General features: G+C 37.5%; 1 protein-coding gene across 1 annotated transcript; it reads right to left on the bottom strand.

Moving 5' to 3' along the window:
* Nucleotides 1-4,999: 4,999 nt before the first annotated feature.
* Nucleotides 5,000-15,671, bottom strand: LOC107009830. Its single transcript, XM_015209157.1, has 3 exons — nucleotides 15,429-15,671; nucleotides 13,846-14,194; nucleotides 5,000-6,741 (listed from the first exon to the last, which is right to left on the bottom strand). The coding sequence occupies exons 1-3, from the start codon at nucleotides 15,669-15,671 to the stop codon at nucleotides 5,000-5,002; spliced, it is 2,334 nt and encodes a 777-aa protein (XP_015064643.1).
* Between the last annotated feature and the right edge of the window lie 423 nt (nucleotides 15,672-16,094).

Here is a 16,094-nt window from a genome sequence, read left to right as displayed (position 1 = left end):
CGTCGCCAAGTTCAGAGAGTCGATTTCAGTACCCAAATTTTAGAAGTCTAAGTGTTTTGGAACGAGACACCCTCGACGGCCCGTCGTGCCCATGATGGTCCGTCGTGGGTTCCGTCGACTCACACAGTTTTTCCAGAAATAAAATCTGCTGCTCAAAACGACTAAACAGGTCGTTACAATAAGTGACATAGGTTGCCACAAATGCAATATTTTGTGTTAAGTGACAACATATAATTGACATATGTTGCAAAAACTGCAATATTCTGTGTCATGTGGCAACACAATTGTCATATGTTGCAACATATGAAATATTTTGCTGTAAGTAGCAACAATAATTGACATAGGTTGCCACAAATGAAATATTCTATTGTAACTAGCAACACATAATTAAATAAATCACACATTATATATGAATAAAATTACATAAGTTGATTCTAAATAAGATAAGAAGATAGGGATCATCATCAAATAAGAAAGAACATTCATTAAAATTTAACAACACTTTTTATGGAGCATTTCGATTTGGGGATGTAATTTTTTGTGGACAAAGTTCCTACATACGGATCCTTTATTGTTGGAAATGATTCTCCAACTCCACACTGTCTCTTATATTTCCTTCTTTCGGGTTTACTTGGATCAACATATGGAGGAGATATTTCTCTCTGTATGATGTCCAAATGGACAATCCAAGAGTCTTCAGGTGGAGTCGGGTTCTAAAAATATGCCAGTATGTATTTTTCCACCGAATAATATGGTGAGGAGTACTCGTAAATCTGATTTTCAAAATCGTTATCATGTTGTGATCGAAGCGCTGCCATGACATGTGAGCAAGGTATTTTGTCCAAGTCAAAAATTCTATTAGTAAAAGTTCTTCTTTATAGATCTACAGTAGCAACATCACCATGACCAGTGACACTAAACTTGTAGTTAGCGATTTGATGATCCAACAACTTGTTGCCCACATTGACATACTCCGATATGTCTTTTTCAATCGAGGGAACAAATTTATTTGCAAAGTGCACCAACTCCTTACCCCTCTAGTGAAATAAAAATGCAAATCTCTTGTTTATTTCATCAAATAAAGTGCTAATGGGAAATTCTCTTTCAACATCAAACATAACATTCAGTGACTCCGTGATATTTGACGTCATAATTTTATATCTACACAAACAAAAATCAACAAAATAGATGAAATCAAAATAAACTCAAATGAGATGGTACCTATTTCCCGGGCAAAATGCCCTACTCCATGTGTGGAATCCAATATGTTCAAGAGTTTCAGCCGCCTTTGGAACCAAATCTCTTATTTGATTGAAATGGTTATTAAATTCACATATATCGTACACTTTTGTTGCATTATAAAAATGGGACACTACCTTTGAATTGTGAAAGTTATTTTGAATATTTTCTCCAAGGTTTCTCATGCACCAACTATAATGAGATGCCGGGTAGGTTCTCGTAACCATCTTTCGAATAATTGAATGATTATCAGAGATAATGCACAACTCATCACTATCATCTACAGAGCTTCTCATATTTTGAAAAAAATATTCATATGAGGCATCACATTCCTTGTCGACGACACAAAAAATCATTGGAAATATATGATTCTCAGCATCTTGTGCCCCGCCGATAGCAAAACTCCTCCATACTTGCTCCTCAGGAATGTACCATCAACGACAATTACTTTTCTCATTTCTTGAAAACCAATTATCCAAGAAGCATATGATAAAAAGATGTACCGAAATCTACCATTTTCATCGAGCGACAATGTCGTCTTACTTCTTGGATTCGCAACTTCAAGCATATAACGGTACGCATTAAGCACTGCGTACCCGTGCTCATGTGTTTCCCTGACATTAGACTTAGCAAGCTCCATGCCCTTATAAATATTCCAATAACTTACCTTACAATCCAATTCTGTGCGGAGTTGATTTGACACGTCTCTTGTGGATGGGCCTTTACCATTGGGAAACATGTTTTCAAAGTACTTACCTATGACTTTTACCGTGACTTGGGGATTATGACTTGTAAGATGCTCTGAACCATACGTATGGTACTTTTCATATATTCTAATGGCAAACCTGTCGCTACTTGTAGATTCCCTCAACCACCAATTGCAATCCGATATGAACATTTAAAGGAAAACACATTATAAGAATTGATCATCTTTTTCAGTCTAAAATCTTTTTTCAAGCAAACAATTTTCAATGAATTTGCTAGTTTTTTCTTGTTCTTGAATGTCATTCCCTTATAAAAATCTATTTCATCATCTAGAACATTATTCACACGTGAAGCTAGAGAAGCACATGGATTGTTGCTGCAAATCACAGGTGTAGGAGGAAAGTTGCTCTCAAGGTCCGACTAGCTTCACCTTCACCTACACCTACACCAATTTCATCATCGGTATTATTCATGTCAACATGATTCAATTCATCATTTACATATCTTGTAGGCCTTTGGCTACATTATGATCCTCCCTTATAATATTTTCTTCCATGTAGACTCTTAATATGAGTGGTTTCTATGCTCCTCTCAAATAAACAAGCGAACTAGGTTGATCAGTTATTCTAAAAGGTAAAACATTCTCATTATGAAAAAAATGGGAATGTAACTCATGACAAGATCTTGCGGTGTACAATTGTATCCAGACTTTTGCACAACTAAATTGAAAAAATCACCATACAAAATGTTTCTTTCGACATACATCCCTACTGAACAGGCTCCTCGTTTTTTACTATCCTCTTAACACGATATGAATCAATTTTTCTTCTCGACCCATTCACCACGACAACAATCCCTACAAATAAAGACATTGTACCTGAAGAAATTGATTAAAAAACATTTAGTAATTATGAAGAATAAGTATATGTTGCCACATATGGGTTTTCTATTGCGAAATGTAAGTCATATGTTGCTACATATGACTCTGTTGTGACAAATAAATCACATGTGGCTACATGTTTATGTTATATCATATTTTGCCGCATATGATTTTTCTATTGCGAAATGTAAGTCATATGTTGCTACATATGACTGTATAGTTGTGACAAATCAATCACATGTGGCAACATGTTTATGTTATATCATATGTCGTCATATATGTTTTTTCTGTTGCGAAATGTAAGTCATATGTTGCTAAATATGAAAGTTCTGTTGTGACAAATAAATCACATGTGTCAACATGTTTATGTTATATCATATGTTGCCACATATGGTTTTTCTGTTGCGAAATGTAAGTCATATTTTGCTGCATATGATTGTTCTGTTGTGACAATAAATCACATGTGGCGACATGTTTATGTTATATGTCGCCACATATGGATTTTCTGTTGCGAAATGTAAGTCATATGTCGCTACATATAACTATTCTATTGCGATTGATATAACATTTTTGTTGCTACATATGACTATAATATGTTACAATAGTCAACTCTTGCAACATATATAGCCATATGTTGAAAACACGAATGCAAATTATTGAAAAATTTGCAGCTACCCAGATCCGATGATGATTAATGATTTCAAAGAACTATTAATTTTACTTACCAAAAAAATGGTGCGTGACCAAATCGCTTATGAAGTTATTCCATATGAAACAGAACGAAATTTGGTCCACTCATTATAAATTAGCTAAATTTGATTCAAGAAGAAAAAAGCTGAAGCACTAGCAGCCAAGACCCACAATGTACGAAACGAAGAAGAAGATGATGAAGAGAGCGGAAAGAAAGACAAGCAAGCAAAGATGAGAGCAGCAGAAGAAGAAGAAGAAGAAGAAGAGGATGAATACGACGGCTGGAGGCGGGGGAAAAATCTTTTATTTCCCCTTTTGGCTCGATGGTGGTTTTCATTTCCCACTAAAATTGGTTAAATTAGGTTTAGTTTAGTCAATTTACCCTTTTATCCCTCATTTAATTCCCACAAAAGTTGGTTAAACTAGGTTTTTTGAATTTACCCTTTTACCCTTTATTTAATTTAGTGGACCAAACTGTCAATTCATAAACTTCAGGGCAACTCCACAATCGTTAATCATTATTCAGATAATTGTCACATACACCAAATACTTAAGACTTATGTCACCGCCTATTTATTTTGAAACTTATTGTAACTTTTTTTCAAAATCCCGGCTTTAGGGGTCCTTTTGTGCTATATTTTTATTTATATATTACTTTACTATATATAAGAAAGGGGAATAGCACACGCCTCTCCGTCTACGTGTGTGCTTCCTTGAAATTAAACTCAACTTGAAGGGCAATTTGGTCATTCTCCAGCTTATAGCTGATCTCTTTTTCTACATCAATTCTGACGCTGCCTCAAGTTTGCTCTGTCTTCCTTTTCTCTTCTCTTCTTCCTAGTATTACCACTTTGTGTTATCGTCGACTCTGTCCAGGTGACCATACTTTTTTCTAAAATTTCACATGTAACCTTTCTTTAAAATCTTATCATTATAAATATCTATAAGTTTTTTTTGATCCGTCTTAATTGGCCTATCATTCATCATGACCTTCCATATGAGGATGTAATTTGAAAAACAATGTTACAATTCTGTATTACCACGACATCTCTCTTGTTTAATAACTTTGTCTAAAAAAAATAATAAAAAATTGTACAACTACCTAGCGTCTAACTGCACGTGTCATGACTTAATTATCAACAGTGGTCAAATGCTAATTAATTAATTTGACTTTTTGAGGGAAAAATTGCTTAAATAAGTAAATGACTTTAATTCATGAAAACTTCTTATTATACTAGTTACGGTAATGCTTATCATTGGACGGATATTTTATAGGAAACAATTATTAATTTTAGTGGTATATATATATATATATATATATATAGATATAGATATACCAAACTTTACTTTTCAGTTCTTTTTTTTTTTTTGGTAACCAATTCATTAATTACCGTAAAGTCTTTACAATCCAAGCAGCTATCACAGCATGCTTTTACATCTCAAAAAAAAATACTCCCTAGGACACCAACAATATTAACTAAAACATCAGATCTTCCTATGGCTAATAATCTTACTTATGCTAATAGGAGATCTTGCTATAGTTACATATGCTATCTTCTTAACAATCTCTTCTATCAAACTCTTCTTGTCTTCAAAAATTCTCTTGTTTCTCTCATTCCATACTGCATACACTACTTCTGCTAATACCATTCTAAATAGTTGAGCTCTTGTAGTCTTCCCCTTCCCATGCTGTATACACCATTGCACAAACTGTGTCCATGTTTTTGCTCTGTTGTTGTTGAAACCAGCCCATGTTAATACTCTTTCCCACACTTCCTCTACATAATGACACTGTAAAAACATGTGGTCGAGGCTTTCATCCATATTTGTACATAGCACACAAGCTGAATCATGTGTTATCCCCCATTTAGCAAGCCTATCCACTGTTGCTAGCTTTCTATACATTAATATCCACAGAGTAAATATAGCTTTAGGCCTTGCAGAGTTCTTGAACATTAGACATTTCCACACAGGTTTAGGTTGCTCCCCTCTTATATGCTCATATATTTGCTTAACCATTCCTTTTCCTTCTTTGATGTGAACTTGATCAACTATTTGTTTAGCCTGCATTATCTTTCTGATCATCCAACTAGCTTGTTCTCTCTTCTGCCAGTCTCTGAGCCCTCTTATGTAATAGACATGTATCCATTTAATCCACAGTTTGTCTTCCTTGTTTGCCAAATCCCAACACAGTTTGGCTATTGCAGCTCTATTCCATAGTTGCATGTTTATCAGCCCCATACCACCTTCATTTTTTGGCCTACATACTCTTTCCCAAGCTATTAAAGCTTTCTTAGTTATCTTCCCAACACCAGACCAAATATAACTTCTACACATACTATCAATTAATTTGATTACCTTAGTTGGAAATAGGAAAAGTTGTGCCCAGTAAGCTTGAACACCAAAGAGGACTGTCTGCACCAGCTGAATCCTTCCTGCATATGATAACTTCCTAGCTGTCCATGAGGTTATTCTTGCCATTATTTTCTCTATGAGGGGGTACCATTGCATCACAGACATTTTCTTGGTTGATAGAGGTACTCCCAGATACTTGAAAGGAAGTTCTTCCATATTGTAGCCTAGTTGTTGAACAATCTGATTCTTCACTTCTTGCTTAACCCCACCACAATATATTGAGCTCTTACTCAAATTTGCTTGTAGGCCTGAGGCTTGAGAAAATTGTGAGAAACACAGTTGTATAGCTTTAACAGATTCCAAATCTCCTCTAGCAAACATTAGTAAATCATCTGCAAAACAAAGATGAGTAATGTCAAGCTTTGAGCACCTAGGATGATACTTGAACTTCTTGTCTTCTCTTAGACCCTTGAGCAGCCTGCTCAGATACTCCATTGCTATAGCAAACAGGAAGGGAGACATTGGATCTCCTTGCCTCAAACCTTTAGCTGCATCAAAACTCTGAGATGTCTGTCCATTAACTACTATGGAGTAGTTCACTGTTTTAACACATTTCATTGTCCAATTTACAAACATTTCTGGAAACCCCAACCCACACATTACTTGTTCAAGATAATCCCACTCAACTGAATCATAGGCTTTCTGCAGATCAATCTTCAACATGCTTCTTGGAGAGATATGCTTCCTAGTGTAGGCCTTAACCAATTCATGAGCAAGAACAATGTTATCAGCAATTTTCCTTCCAGGGATGAAACCTGCTTGACTTTCACATATAATGCTTTGCATCACCCCATGCATTCTTTTGGTTAACACTTTGGAAATGATCTTATACATCACTGTGCAGCAAGCTATTGGTCTATATTCTTTCACTGTTTTGGGATTCTTTTCAGTTCTTTCTTTGGTATAAAATTTGAGATTACTACTTTCATAATTAATAATTATGATTGATGTAAGTTATTTTTATTTCTGGATGTAATATTAATTTTGAGATAACTTATATACGATAAAATATAAAATAACAAAAGTATCTTTTTAAACCCTTTTTTATACATTACCTTTACATACATGTATATTAAATTTACTTGTCTCTGGATTGCACGTGTACTCATCTAAATTGACACAAATTATTGTAAATTATTATTATATCAAAAATAGTTTTATAATTAATTTACATTAATATCATTAATTTTTCAAAAAAAAGGTTCAAATATTTGGAATCTACTCTTAGATACCAATAACAAATTAAAATATGACAACAAAGTATTTCTTCTCTAAATGAAATAAAAGATAATAATATTTAGTACTTTAAAATACTATAGTTATAAACATAAATTAATATATGTATATTCTTATCTCAGATATTAATTACCTACAAGGCAATGTTCAGAGAAAAGAAGAAAGATAAAAATTAAAAAAATTTGATAGCCACTTCTAAAGTTAATTAAAATAAAATGAAGGCTACAAGAAATAATCAATATTAAATTGTTGATTATTATTAAGGGATCATATCAAGTATTGGATCCTACCGAATCAATTTTTAAAAAAATAAGCTTAGAATACAGAAACATAACACTAACAGTGTGACAACTTAAAATAGGAAACGGTATCAAAAGTTGAAATATCGAATTTATTTTTCTCAAAGTGAGACAAAATGATAAATAAACAAGGAAACACATTTATATTATTATTTCTTCCGTAAATTAATGAAGTGATAAATAATTTAATCATGCTTTACTTTATCCATTTCTAATTATTCATCTTGTTTCAATCTTATACACCACTTAAAAGAAAAGATTGATAAAAAATATTGTGTTCTATATTCTATTGTCACGCCTCCAAACTTAATGGCGCAATTGTCTCCTAATGCCAAAACTCAAGCTTGAGTCGACCCTGTTGAACCATTTGCTACTAGCGCATTGCAGCCACACGCAATAAAAAAAACAAACAAGTATATCTCGGCTTAAAACTAAGTCATCGGTCGACAAGGCCCTTGTAACCATATCTAGAAAAAAAACATATACTTCCAAGAGTTCATATAAATAAATAGTCAACTAGAACAAAAGTCCTAATTGGATTGTCGAGGCCACCGTGATATTTATACCAAAATTGAAAATAGGTATATATCAAGACAATACACCAAACAACTCACAAGTTTCAGCAAACCAATAAATTAGGCTAGCATGGACATAATGTAGTTATACATCCCACACATTAGTCTACAAGCCTCTAAGAGTTGTAAAGATTGGCGGGACAAGGCTCCAGCCTACCCATAAAGATATATACCATAAAAGTTAACAAACCTCCCAACTATGACAACTCCGGAGGAAAAAGGCTAGTCAATTGGATAGATGTCAATCTGCTGCTGAGGAGGTCTACTGGGTCGTCAGTCCGGACCTGCATGCATGAATGCAGCGCCTCCGACAATGGGGCATTACTACAAAATAATGTACAATGAAAGGAAATAGACTAAATGAGAAAGTATCATAATATACAAAAAGAAATCACATAAGGAAATAAAAATTTAGATAATCATGCTAACCCACTACTGAATCTAAAAATACAAAAATGATCAAACAATAACCTAACCAAGACCCCATAAGCTCTGTCGGCAGGTACAAACAACATACAATCTACCTAGGCCCTTATAAGCATAAAAGGTGTCAATCAATGTACATATAACTACCGGTATTCCCTTGTATTTGCAAGAAATTACATACCTTTTTTTGGCAACACAATAGCCTCGTAGGCAACGCATAACGCTCTTAGGAAGCATCATAGCTATGTGGGCTGCACAAAGCCCTCTTTGTCTCAAAATAGCCCCGTAGGCAACACATAACACTCTTTGGCATCAATATAGCCCCGTAGGAAACACATATCCCTCATTGGAAATAACATAGTCCTGTTAGACAACATAATATACCCCATAGGAAGTTCATAGCTCAATAGCTAACCACAATATCCCCAAGGGTGATAAGAAATAATTGAATAGGCTAGAGGTGAGAAATTCAGCTCCAAACAATATATATATGAATAATCTCCAAGTCGTTCTAACTTAAGGTCATCCTTAACCGACTATGAGTCCCTGAAATGAGGGTTTATAACCACTTAATCAGTCAACCACTCATAATTACATTTATAAGATCACCAACATTAACCATCCTATGATATCACTCCCAAGCTCTAAGTAAACATGCCAAATGAAGAGAATAGCCTTAACATACCTTTCCAATGCGCTCGAAAGACCGTAGTTCCTTCATAAATGTTGTTCCTTTTGTCCTAAGCTTCACAAACAATATACACAATTCATAAATAATCTTAAATCGGAAGACTTTCCATATTTCTCAACTTGTCGAAACGTCCATAGAAGTTCATAAAAACAATCATAAAAGAGTCCCGAGATGTTTACCTTAGTTAACCACGCGTAAACCTTGAAGAAAAACTAATAACTACAAATTTATATTTTCAAAAACTAGCTCCAAACGCATATAATAGAAAGGGAAAACGATTGCTACGTGCAAAGATCACGTTTCTAGGCATGGGGGGCAACCTTTATTGGTAGAAATTGTCAAAAAATAACCTTCATCACGCAAGAACTCAATAGGAACCCTATATTAAGCTTTTTTTTTATGGTTTAGAAGTGAAAGGAAATGTTTTAATGGTTTAAAACATTGAGTAAGCCTACATACCACAATTTTTACCCAACCCGATTTACTGCCCCAACAGTCTGTAGTAAAACCCTCATAAATTTTTACTCTGATGTCGGTTGGACAAGGGGTTTTGTGTGTTTCAAACTAGGCTCTTAGGCCTTTTATTTAATTGGTGATAGGCCTTATAACTCTGTATATATTGGGATAAAACATCCAAGACATTTGACCCAAATTTAAGAGAAATCTTTAAAAGGGAACTTACGATAACTTTCACCAACTTTTAATTTTCACTTACCTAACTTAAAAACTTGAACACTTAAAATATGACATACCAAATCATTTTAATTTATTACCCACCCTCCTTGTCTTTTCACGAAGATACAAGTTAAAATAGACGTTTTGAAAAGTCGGGGTGTTACATCTTTCTGCCCTTAGAAATATCCGTCCTCGAATGAGGGTTTCCAAAATTTAGGTAGAGTATCCTTTGTAAATGTGACTATCCGGGAACATAACCTAGGTTTCTCACGGGATTGACATAAATAGCTAAGCACTATAGCTTCACAATAACAGTGCAAAGAAAATATATAAAAACAACAATAATAATTAGCAACAACATAAAAAAATCAGATCGGTACCTAACTCATCGGTACCTAACCGCACTTCACTAATATAAACTAATATATTAGTACCCTTGGGTTTGAAACAAGTGTAATACCTTTAAAATGACTTAAGTGAAACTAGAGCCTATCATGTTTTTCATAAGGGTATAAGGTCCTAAAATGATATATAATGTGGTAATGAGGCAGTTTCTAAAGGTTTAGGTGATTTGGAAGTGAAACGTCAACAGACGACCAAGACGTTCGATGACGAGTCACCTATATTCCTTATGTGTTTTTATGTTCTTATATGTGTGTGTCAAGAGAATAAAAGGCCCTTATATGATTTATAATAGTGTTTATAGGCAGTGTGTTGAGTTTCATGAAGTTTGGAGGTCCATGACGTTTGATACGCTCAAACTTACTTCTCAAATAAGAAGTAAAGCGGTCGTGTCAAGTAAAGAACCAAACTAATGAGGTTGAGATCGTTCCCACGAGGAAAATAGTTCAGTCTTAACTTTATTCTATTATTTAATATTATTTAGTCAATTATTTCCTTAGAAAACAAAAGACAATAAAGGGGGTTTGTTATTTCTAAATTAATGGAAATAATTGACTAAATTAAAGCAAACAACTAACAAATTCAAATCTTGAAGCTTAATCAATTAATAAAAGTAACTAGGGCTTAAGCGTTCCCCACAGGTTCCTAACTTGATAATTCTAACTATAAGAATTCTTTCCTAGTATCTTGCATTTAAAGTGATAAGTTATGTATCTCTAAATCCTTGGTCCGGCATATAGAAAATATCACTCCGCACCTTGGTTTTGCTACGTGTGTTGCTATGCTAACCCTTACCTTTACCTCATATTAAGCATTGTATTCGATATTTGACTAAGTTATTACTTCGTACCAGTCGACACTAGCCTATAAATAGTGTACACTAAATCTATGTTGATAATTCTTTTCCTATTATCTACCTCATTGGTCCGACAAGTAGCATTAAGGCGAATTCTAACGTTGGCCATCCGTTAAAAAGACTTCTAAACAAAAGAATTATCACTTCATGCAAGACACTATTCTAGAATTGCTATTTTAGTTAGATTTTACCTCATTATTCACCAATGGTTCCCACAACCCTAGTTATGGAGTTTAGTTACCCATGGTCATAATCACACTATTCATATATTTAATATAAAAATTCATGCACTTACTTTAATGAAAAAGAATAAAATTCAGAAATTCACTTGATTAATCAACAAAAGCACCAACAATCAATTTCAGAAAAAGTGTAACAATTGTTGAAATTAATCCTTCAATACTTGAACAAGAGAACTAAAGATTATCGAAAAGTCTAACTATCAAAAAATCTAACCCCCCAAATGAGGTTTTTCGAACTATTTATAATAAAAACAAAATCCTAATAAAAGAAGGATTCTTATTACTGAAAATCTGTCAAAACGCTTCTGAGTCGAGGGACCTCGTGACGGACCGTCGTGGTCACGACGGGCCGTCATGGCCTCCGTCGTCACATACTTCACAAATTCTTTTGCTGCTTTCTTCATTGCCCTCAACGAATAGGAATGATGGACCATTCCAAGCACGACGGTCAGTCGAGGGTCTCCGTTCCATAATACTTTAACTTCTTGGAATTCGGTTACTAGGACTACTCTCTAATCATTACGACGAACTAGCAGGACGGACCGTCGTGGCTATGACGGTCCGTCATGGACTTTCGTAATCCTACACTAGGTTATACTTCCCATCTTCCTTCAGCACCTTCTCTCCTCACTACGATGTCACCTACGGACCGTCACAGGCTCGATGGACCATCATAAGCTCCGTAGGTGGTCTCTTCTGCATTTCTCGCTAAAAAACTTCCGCGTTCAGCTTTGGACAGATTTCCTGCAAATAAGGAGAAACTTACAAAAAAATCAATACAAAAAGGCTTTTGGACACACACTAAACTTAAGGAAAAAGCATTAAAAATACCGTGAAACCACGGTATATCAACACCCTTAACTTAAATTCGTTGTTTGTCCTCAAGTGACGCACTATGACTCACTACAAAATCTTTGTATAAGAGTATTCATATTTTAGCTTTCGCAATCATTTGACTATCAATCCCGATCATTCTCATCATGTTTATGCATGTTATCACTATTAGGCTTGAATTATGTGGAACCAGACCATGACACAGACTTACCACACACTGGCACCTATCCTCTTCAATTTCTCACCGAGGTGCTAATATTTCCGGTATCGCAACTAGTGTTCTCACTTCAAAACAACATCCTCATTTTTCACACAATAATTTCAGTTTGAGTATAGGAATTACTTTTCAACACTCACTCTCAGAACAAATTCACAACTCATTCATACATATTGCCATAAGCTTGCCCTTATTTTCACTGGTTTAACTTCGCCATACAACTCTTAGGATCACGATAGGAATTTCTTAGCTTGTAACATAGGCTCAAGGTCAGGTAGGGTATATTTAGGTATACTTTAGTGACTTGTTTCCCTGCTTGACATATCGGTTGAGAGTCTTACCTTTTTATCATTTTATTCCGCCCTTTTTCTTATATTCTTTCACCTTGCTATTTTCCCTTCCTTCTTCATTTGTGTAAGTGACTCTTTTCTTTTCTTGCTTGTATTTACTATATTTTTTTTATTTCACTTTTCTTTCTACTGGTTCTCGAGTCACTTTACTTTTGTTCTTTCTCTCTCTTTGTTCTTTCAACCCCACTTTCAAGAGCATTCCTCATAATAGCCACCCTCAACTCATGACTTTTCCATGAGTCAAAGTACACAATACCCAAAATTGGGTCATAGCCACGAAAAAGTTCTTTACTGCACTAGCCACCCTCAACTTATGCTTTTGGTATAAGCTGAGGTGCACATGTCCAAGGAGGGACCAGGGCCAACACATTATTCCCAGAAAAAATCAGTTGGGGTGAAAAAGAAAGGTCTATTTTAAGCACAAATCATTTGGATCAAAGAGGAATTGATTTCATTCTTTTTTTTATTTAGGCTTAAAATTGGCTATATTGAACAAGGGCCTATGATCCTTTCCTAATTGTCTATTACAACTTACTTTTAGCAGGACTAACCAGGCAAGTTCTAGCTCAGTACAAATAGTGGAGTATTCAAATTTTCCTCACACTCACTTGACATCTCATTACTCTACCAGATTATCAGACACCTAGTTCGAGCCTTAGACTTAGCGTCATGCAGTGGTTTATCTCTATGTCATGCTTAGAGCCACATATTTATCAATTACTCTGCCTAGCAATGCATCATTTTCATTACATCAGGATATCATTTTTGTTTTAGCCATCATGCTTCAGAGTTATACTATGTACACAATATATAGATATGCCGGTTCAACAATAAAAATAATTAGTCTCTTGGGGAAAAAGAACACAGGCAAGAAAATCCCAAAAGAGGATCGTGAATTGGGCTACTCAGACTTCACCCTAGCACTCACTTTCCATTTACCCCACCCCAACAAAAAGATATGCAATTTTCCCCAATGCATAAAAAAATTGAAATACAAGAGTGGCAGGTCAAGCAAACCTGGGGCGCAAAGCACCGGCGATCAGCAAGCTGGTGGGTCCGGTTTCCCGGAACCCACTACCTCTGTAGTCTGGACACCCTCAATAGTGTCCTCACCAGCAACAACACTATAAGTAGTGCCTCCCGCCGTCTCCACATCTCTGGAGCTAGATGCCCCAGCAGCGGACTCTACAGCCCTAATCAGACGCGCCTCCTCATCAGCAATCGAGGCTCTCCTCGCAGCCTCCATTTCACGGCTCTCCTTCTTCCTTGACCTAGCCTCATCCTCCTCTCGACCCCTGCGCCTCTTGGAATGCTCTCGAGGGGAAGGTGGTGGAATCTCAGAAGTGGCGAATAAAGCAGCCAAGACTGTGTCCTCAGCAGGCTCTGCAGAAGGGGCCTCAGACTCAGGAACCCTAGCCTCTGGGATCATATCAATATCTGCTCGCAGACTCTCAACCGCATCCTGAAGGTTCGACACGTCCACCAGAGGGGATGGCCGGGCTAGCACTTGCAACTCAAAAGCGTCTAAGCGTTGATGAACCTCAGCGATCTTCCGCTCTGTTGCTGTGCCATCTTACACTCCAAGCGCTCCTCTCCCTCTGCAATAGACCTCTGCATCCAAGGCTGGATGTGATGCAGAAGTGTGGCCATCTGAGCCTCTAATTTATGGACCCTAGCAAGCGGGACCAGAGCGGGGAAATGGGCTAAGCGAGAGGAGCTAGGGGCGGTGCTACTACCCGGGATAGACTCGACCGGGGTAGTGTCAGTGGTTGCCGAAGTAGCCTGCGTAGCCATTCGAGCATACGCTACAGTATCAACCAGATTCTCACCAAGTGGAGGCACCTCTGGACGGGACCCTCTACGTGGAGCCAACTAATTGGCCTCATCCCTGATGAGGCCGATATCAACAGTGCCCTGCGGAGTCTTGAGCTGATCAATGTTCCATATGGGCACACTTGCGGACCTGCATAATGAAAATATCATGCACGGAAAAGTGTAAGTAGTGGTGACCTTAAAAGCCCTCTCGTGCATGACCACCTGTAGAAGCCAAGCGAAGTCAACCTCAAACCCGGCTATCATCGCTGCCATCAAAACTGCGCGATCCCATATAACTATATTATCTGCAGCCGTGGGGGAGAGGTAGTGGCGGACAATCAACCATAAAAACTTAGCCGTGAAGGTCAAGTTAGCCTTCCTGATGGCTCCCTTCGGCTCCATTACCCAGTCGCCACCCTCTCCATCAATATATAAGTGTAGGGCCATCCACCTCTTGGTGATTTCTCTCAGCGATGGTTCACGCAAGAATTAGCCATCTTTAACAATTTGCCATCGGTAGTCGAACTCGGCGGTGAGAGGGGACCTGGTGGTATCAACATCCTCGCCGTACAAATACCGGTGGATGGCTGGAAGGGAGATGTCGACATGTCTGCCGCGTACTCTGATGTGCTCAAGTGGGGCCTGTTTGGCGGGGGCAGCCCGCCTATCTATCTGTAGTGGCCCAAAGAATGAGTTGTCCACTCTAGCCGGTGTCTGGTGAAGAGAGTGTGGATATCTGGCATGGTGGGGAGACTTCCTGTAAGGACCCGCCTCTCCAGTGTAAGGGTTCGTGTCATGACGCCTTTATCATTTAGAAACTTGGCGTCTGAATACACTTGGTATTGCCCATCGACACACCACCGGTTGGGCTGGTCGGCAACCGGGGCGAGAACACTAGTCGGTGAGCCTGAAGTGGAAAATGGACTGTCAGCCTCATCAGACGAGGCAGACTGTGCAGCCGTGGCGGGTGAAGAGACGTTTGCAGACCTGGAGGCTTCCTTTGACCACGAAACTCCTAAGTAACCAGACACTCCTTCTTGTTGTGTAGCTGACCAGAAGGTGTGCTTGGTCAGTGTACGCTCCTCATCAGACTGGGAGGTAGTGACTACGCAGGACACCACCATTTTGGGCGTAGCTCTGGTTGCACGTGCAGCTCGTGCTGGAGTGGCAGTGCCTGGGGGCACGTACTCGGGATCATGCTCAACATCAGAGCCTATAACCAGCCTGGCAGATGGGGAGACAGACTTTGAATGCCCACGTGCGTAAACTCGATCTTGTTTCGGTGCCATTAGAGATAGTACCTAAAAAGAATCATTATTAGTACTAGAAGGAGCAAACAAGACAAGCAAAAACGAGACAAAATACACATAAGAGCAAAGCTGTAATGACGTCTCTGTTGTAGCATTGAAACACGACGGACCAGGTGACGGTTCGTCGTGAGTATGACGGACCGTCATGGGGTCCGTCATGTCTTACTCAACTATGTTTATTTAGAGACCCCAGAAGGAAAGTCTCTGACAGTTATGACGGATAAGCAGGACGGACCG

This window comes from Solanum pennellii, chromosome 2, assembly GCF_001406875.1.
Source record: "Solanum pennellii chromosome 2, SPENNV200".
NCBI classification, from domain to species: Eukaryota; Viridiplantae; Streptophyta; class Magnoliopsida; order Solanales; family Solanaceae; genus Solanum; species Solanum pennellii.
Note: the sequence above shows the minus strand (reverse complement) of the source record. Positions and strands in the feature narration are given on the sequence as shown.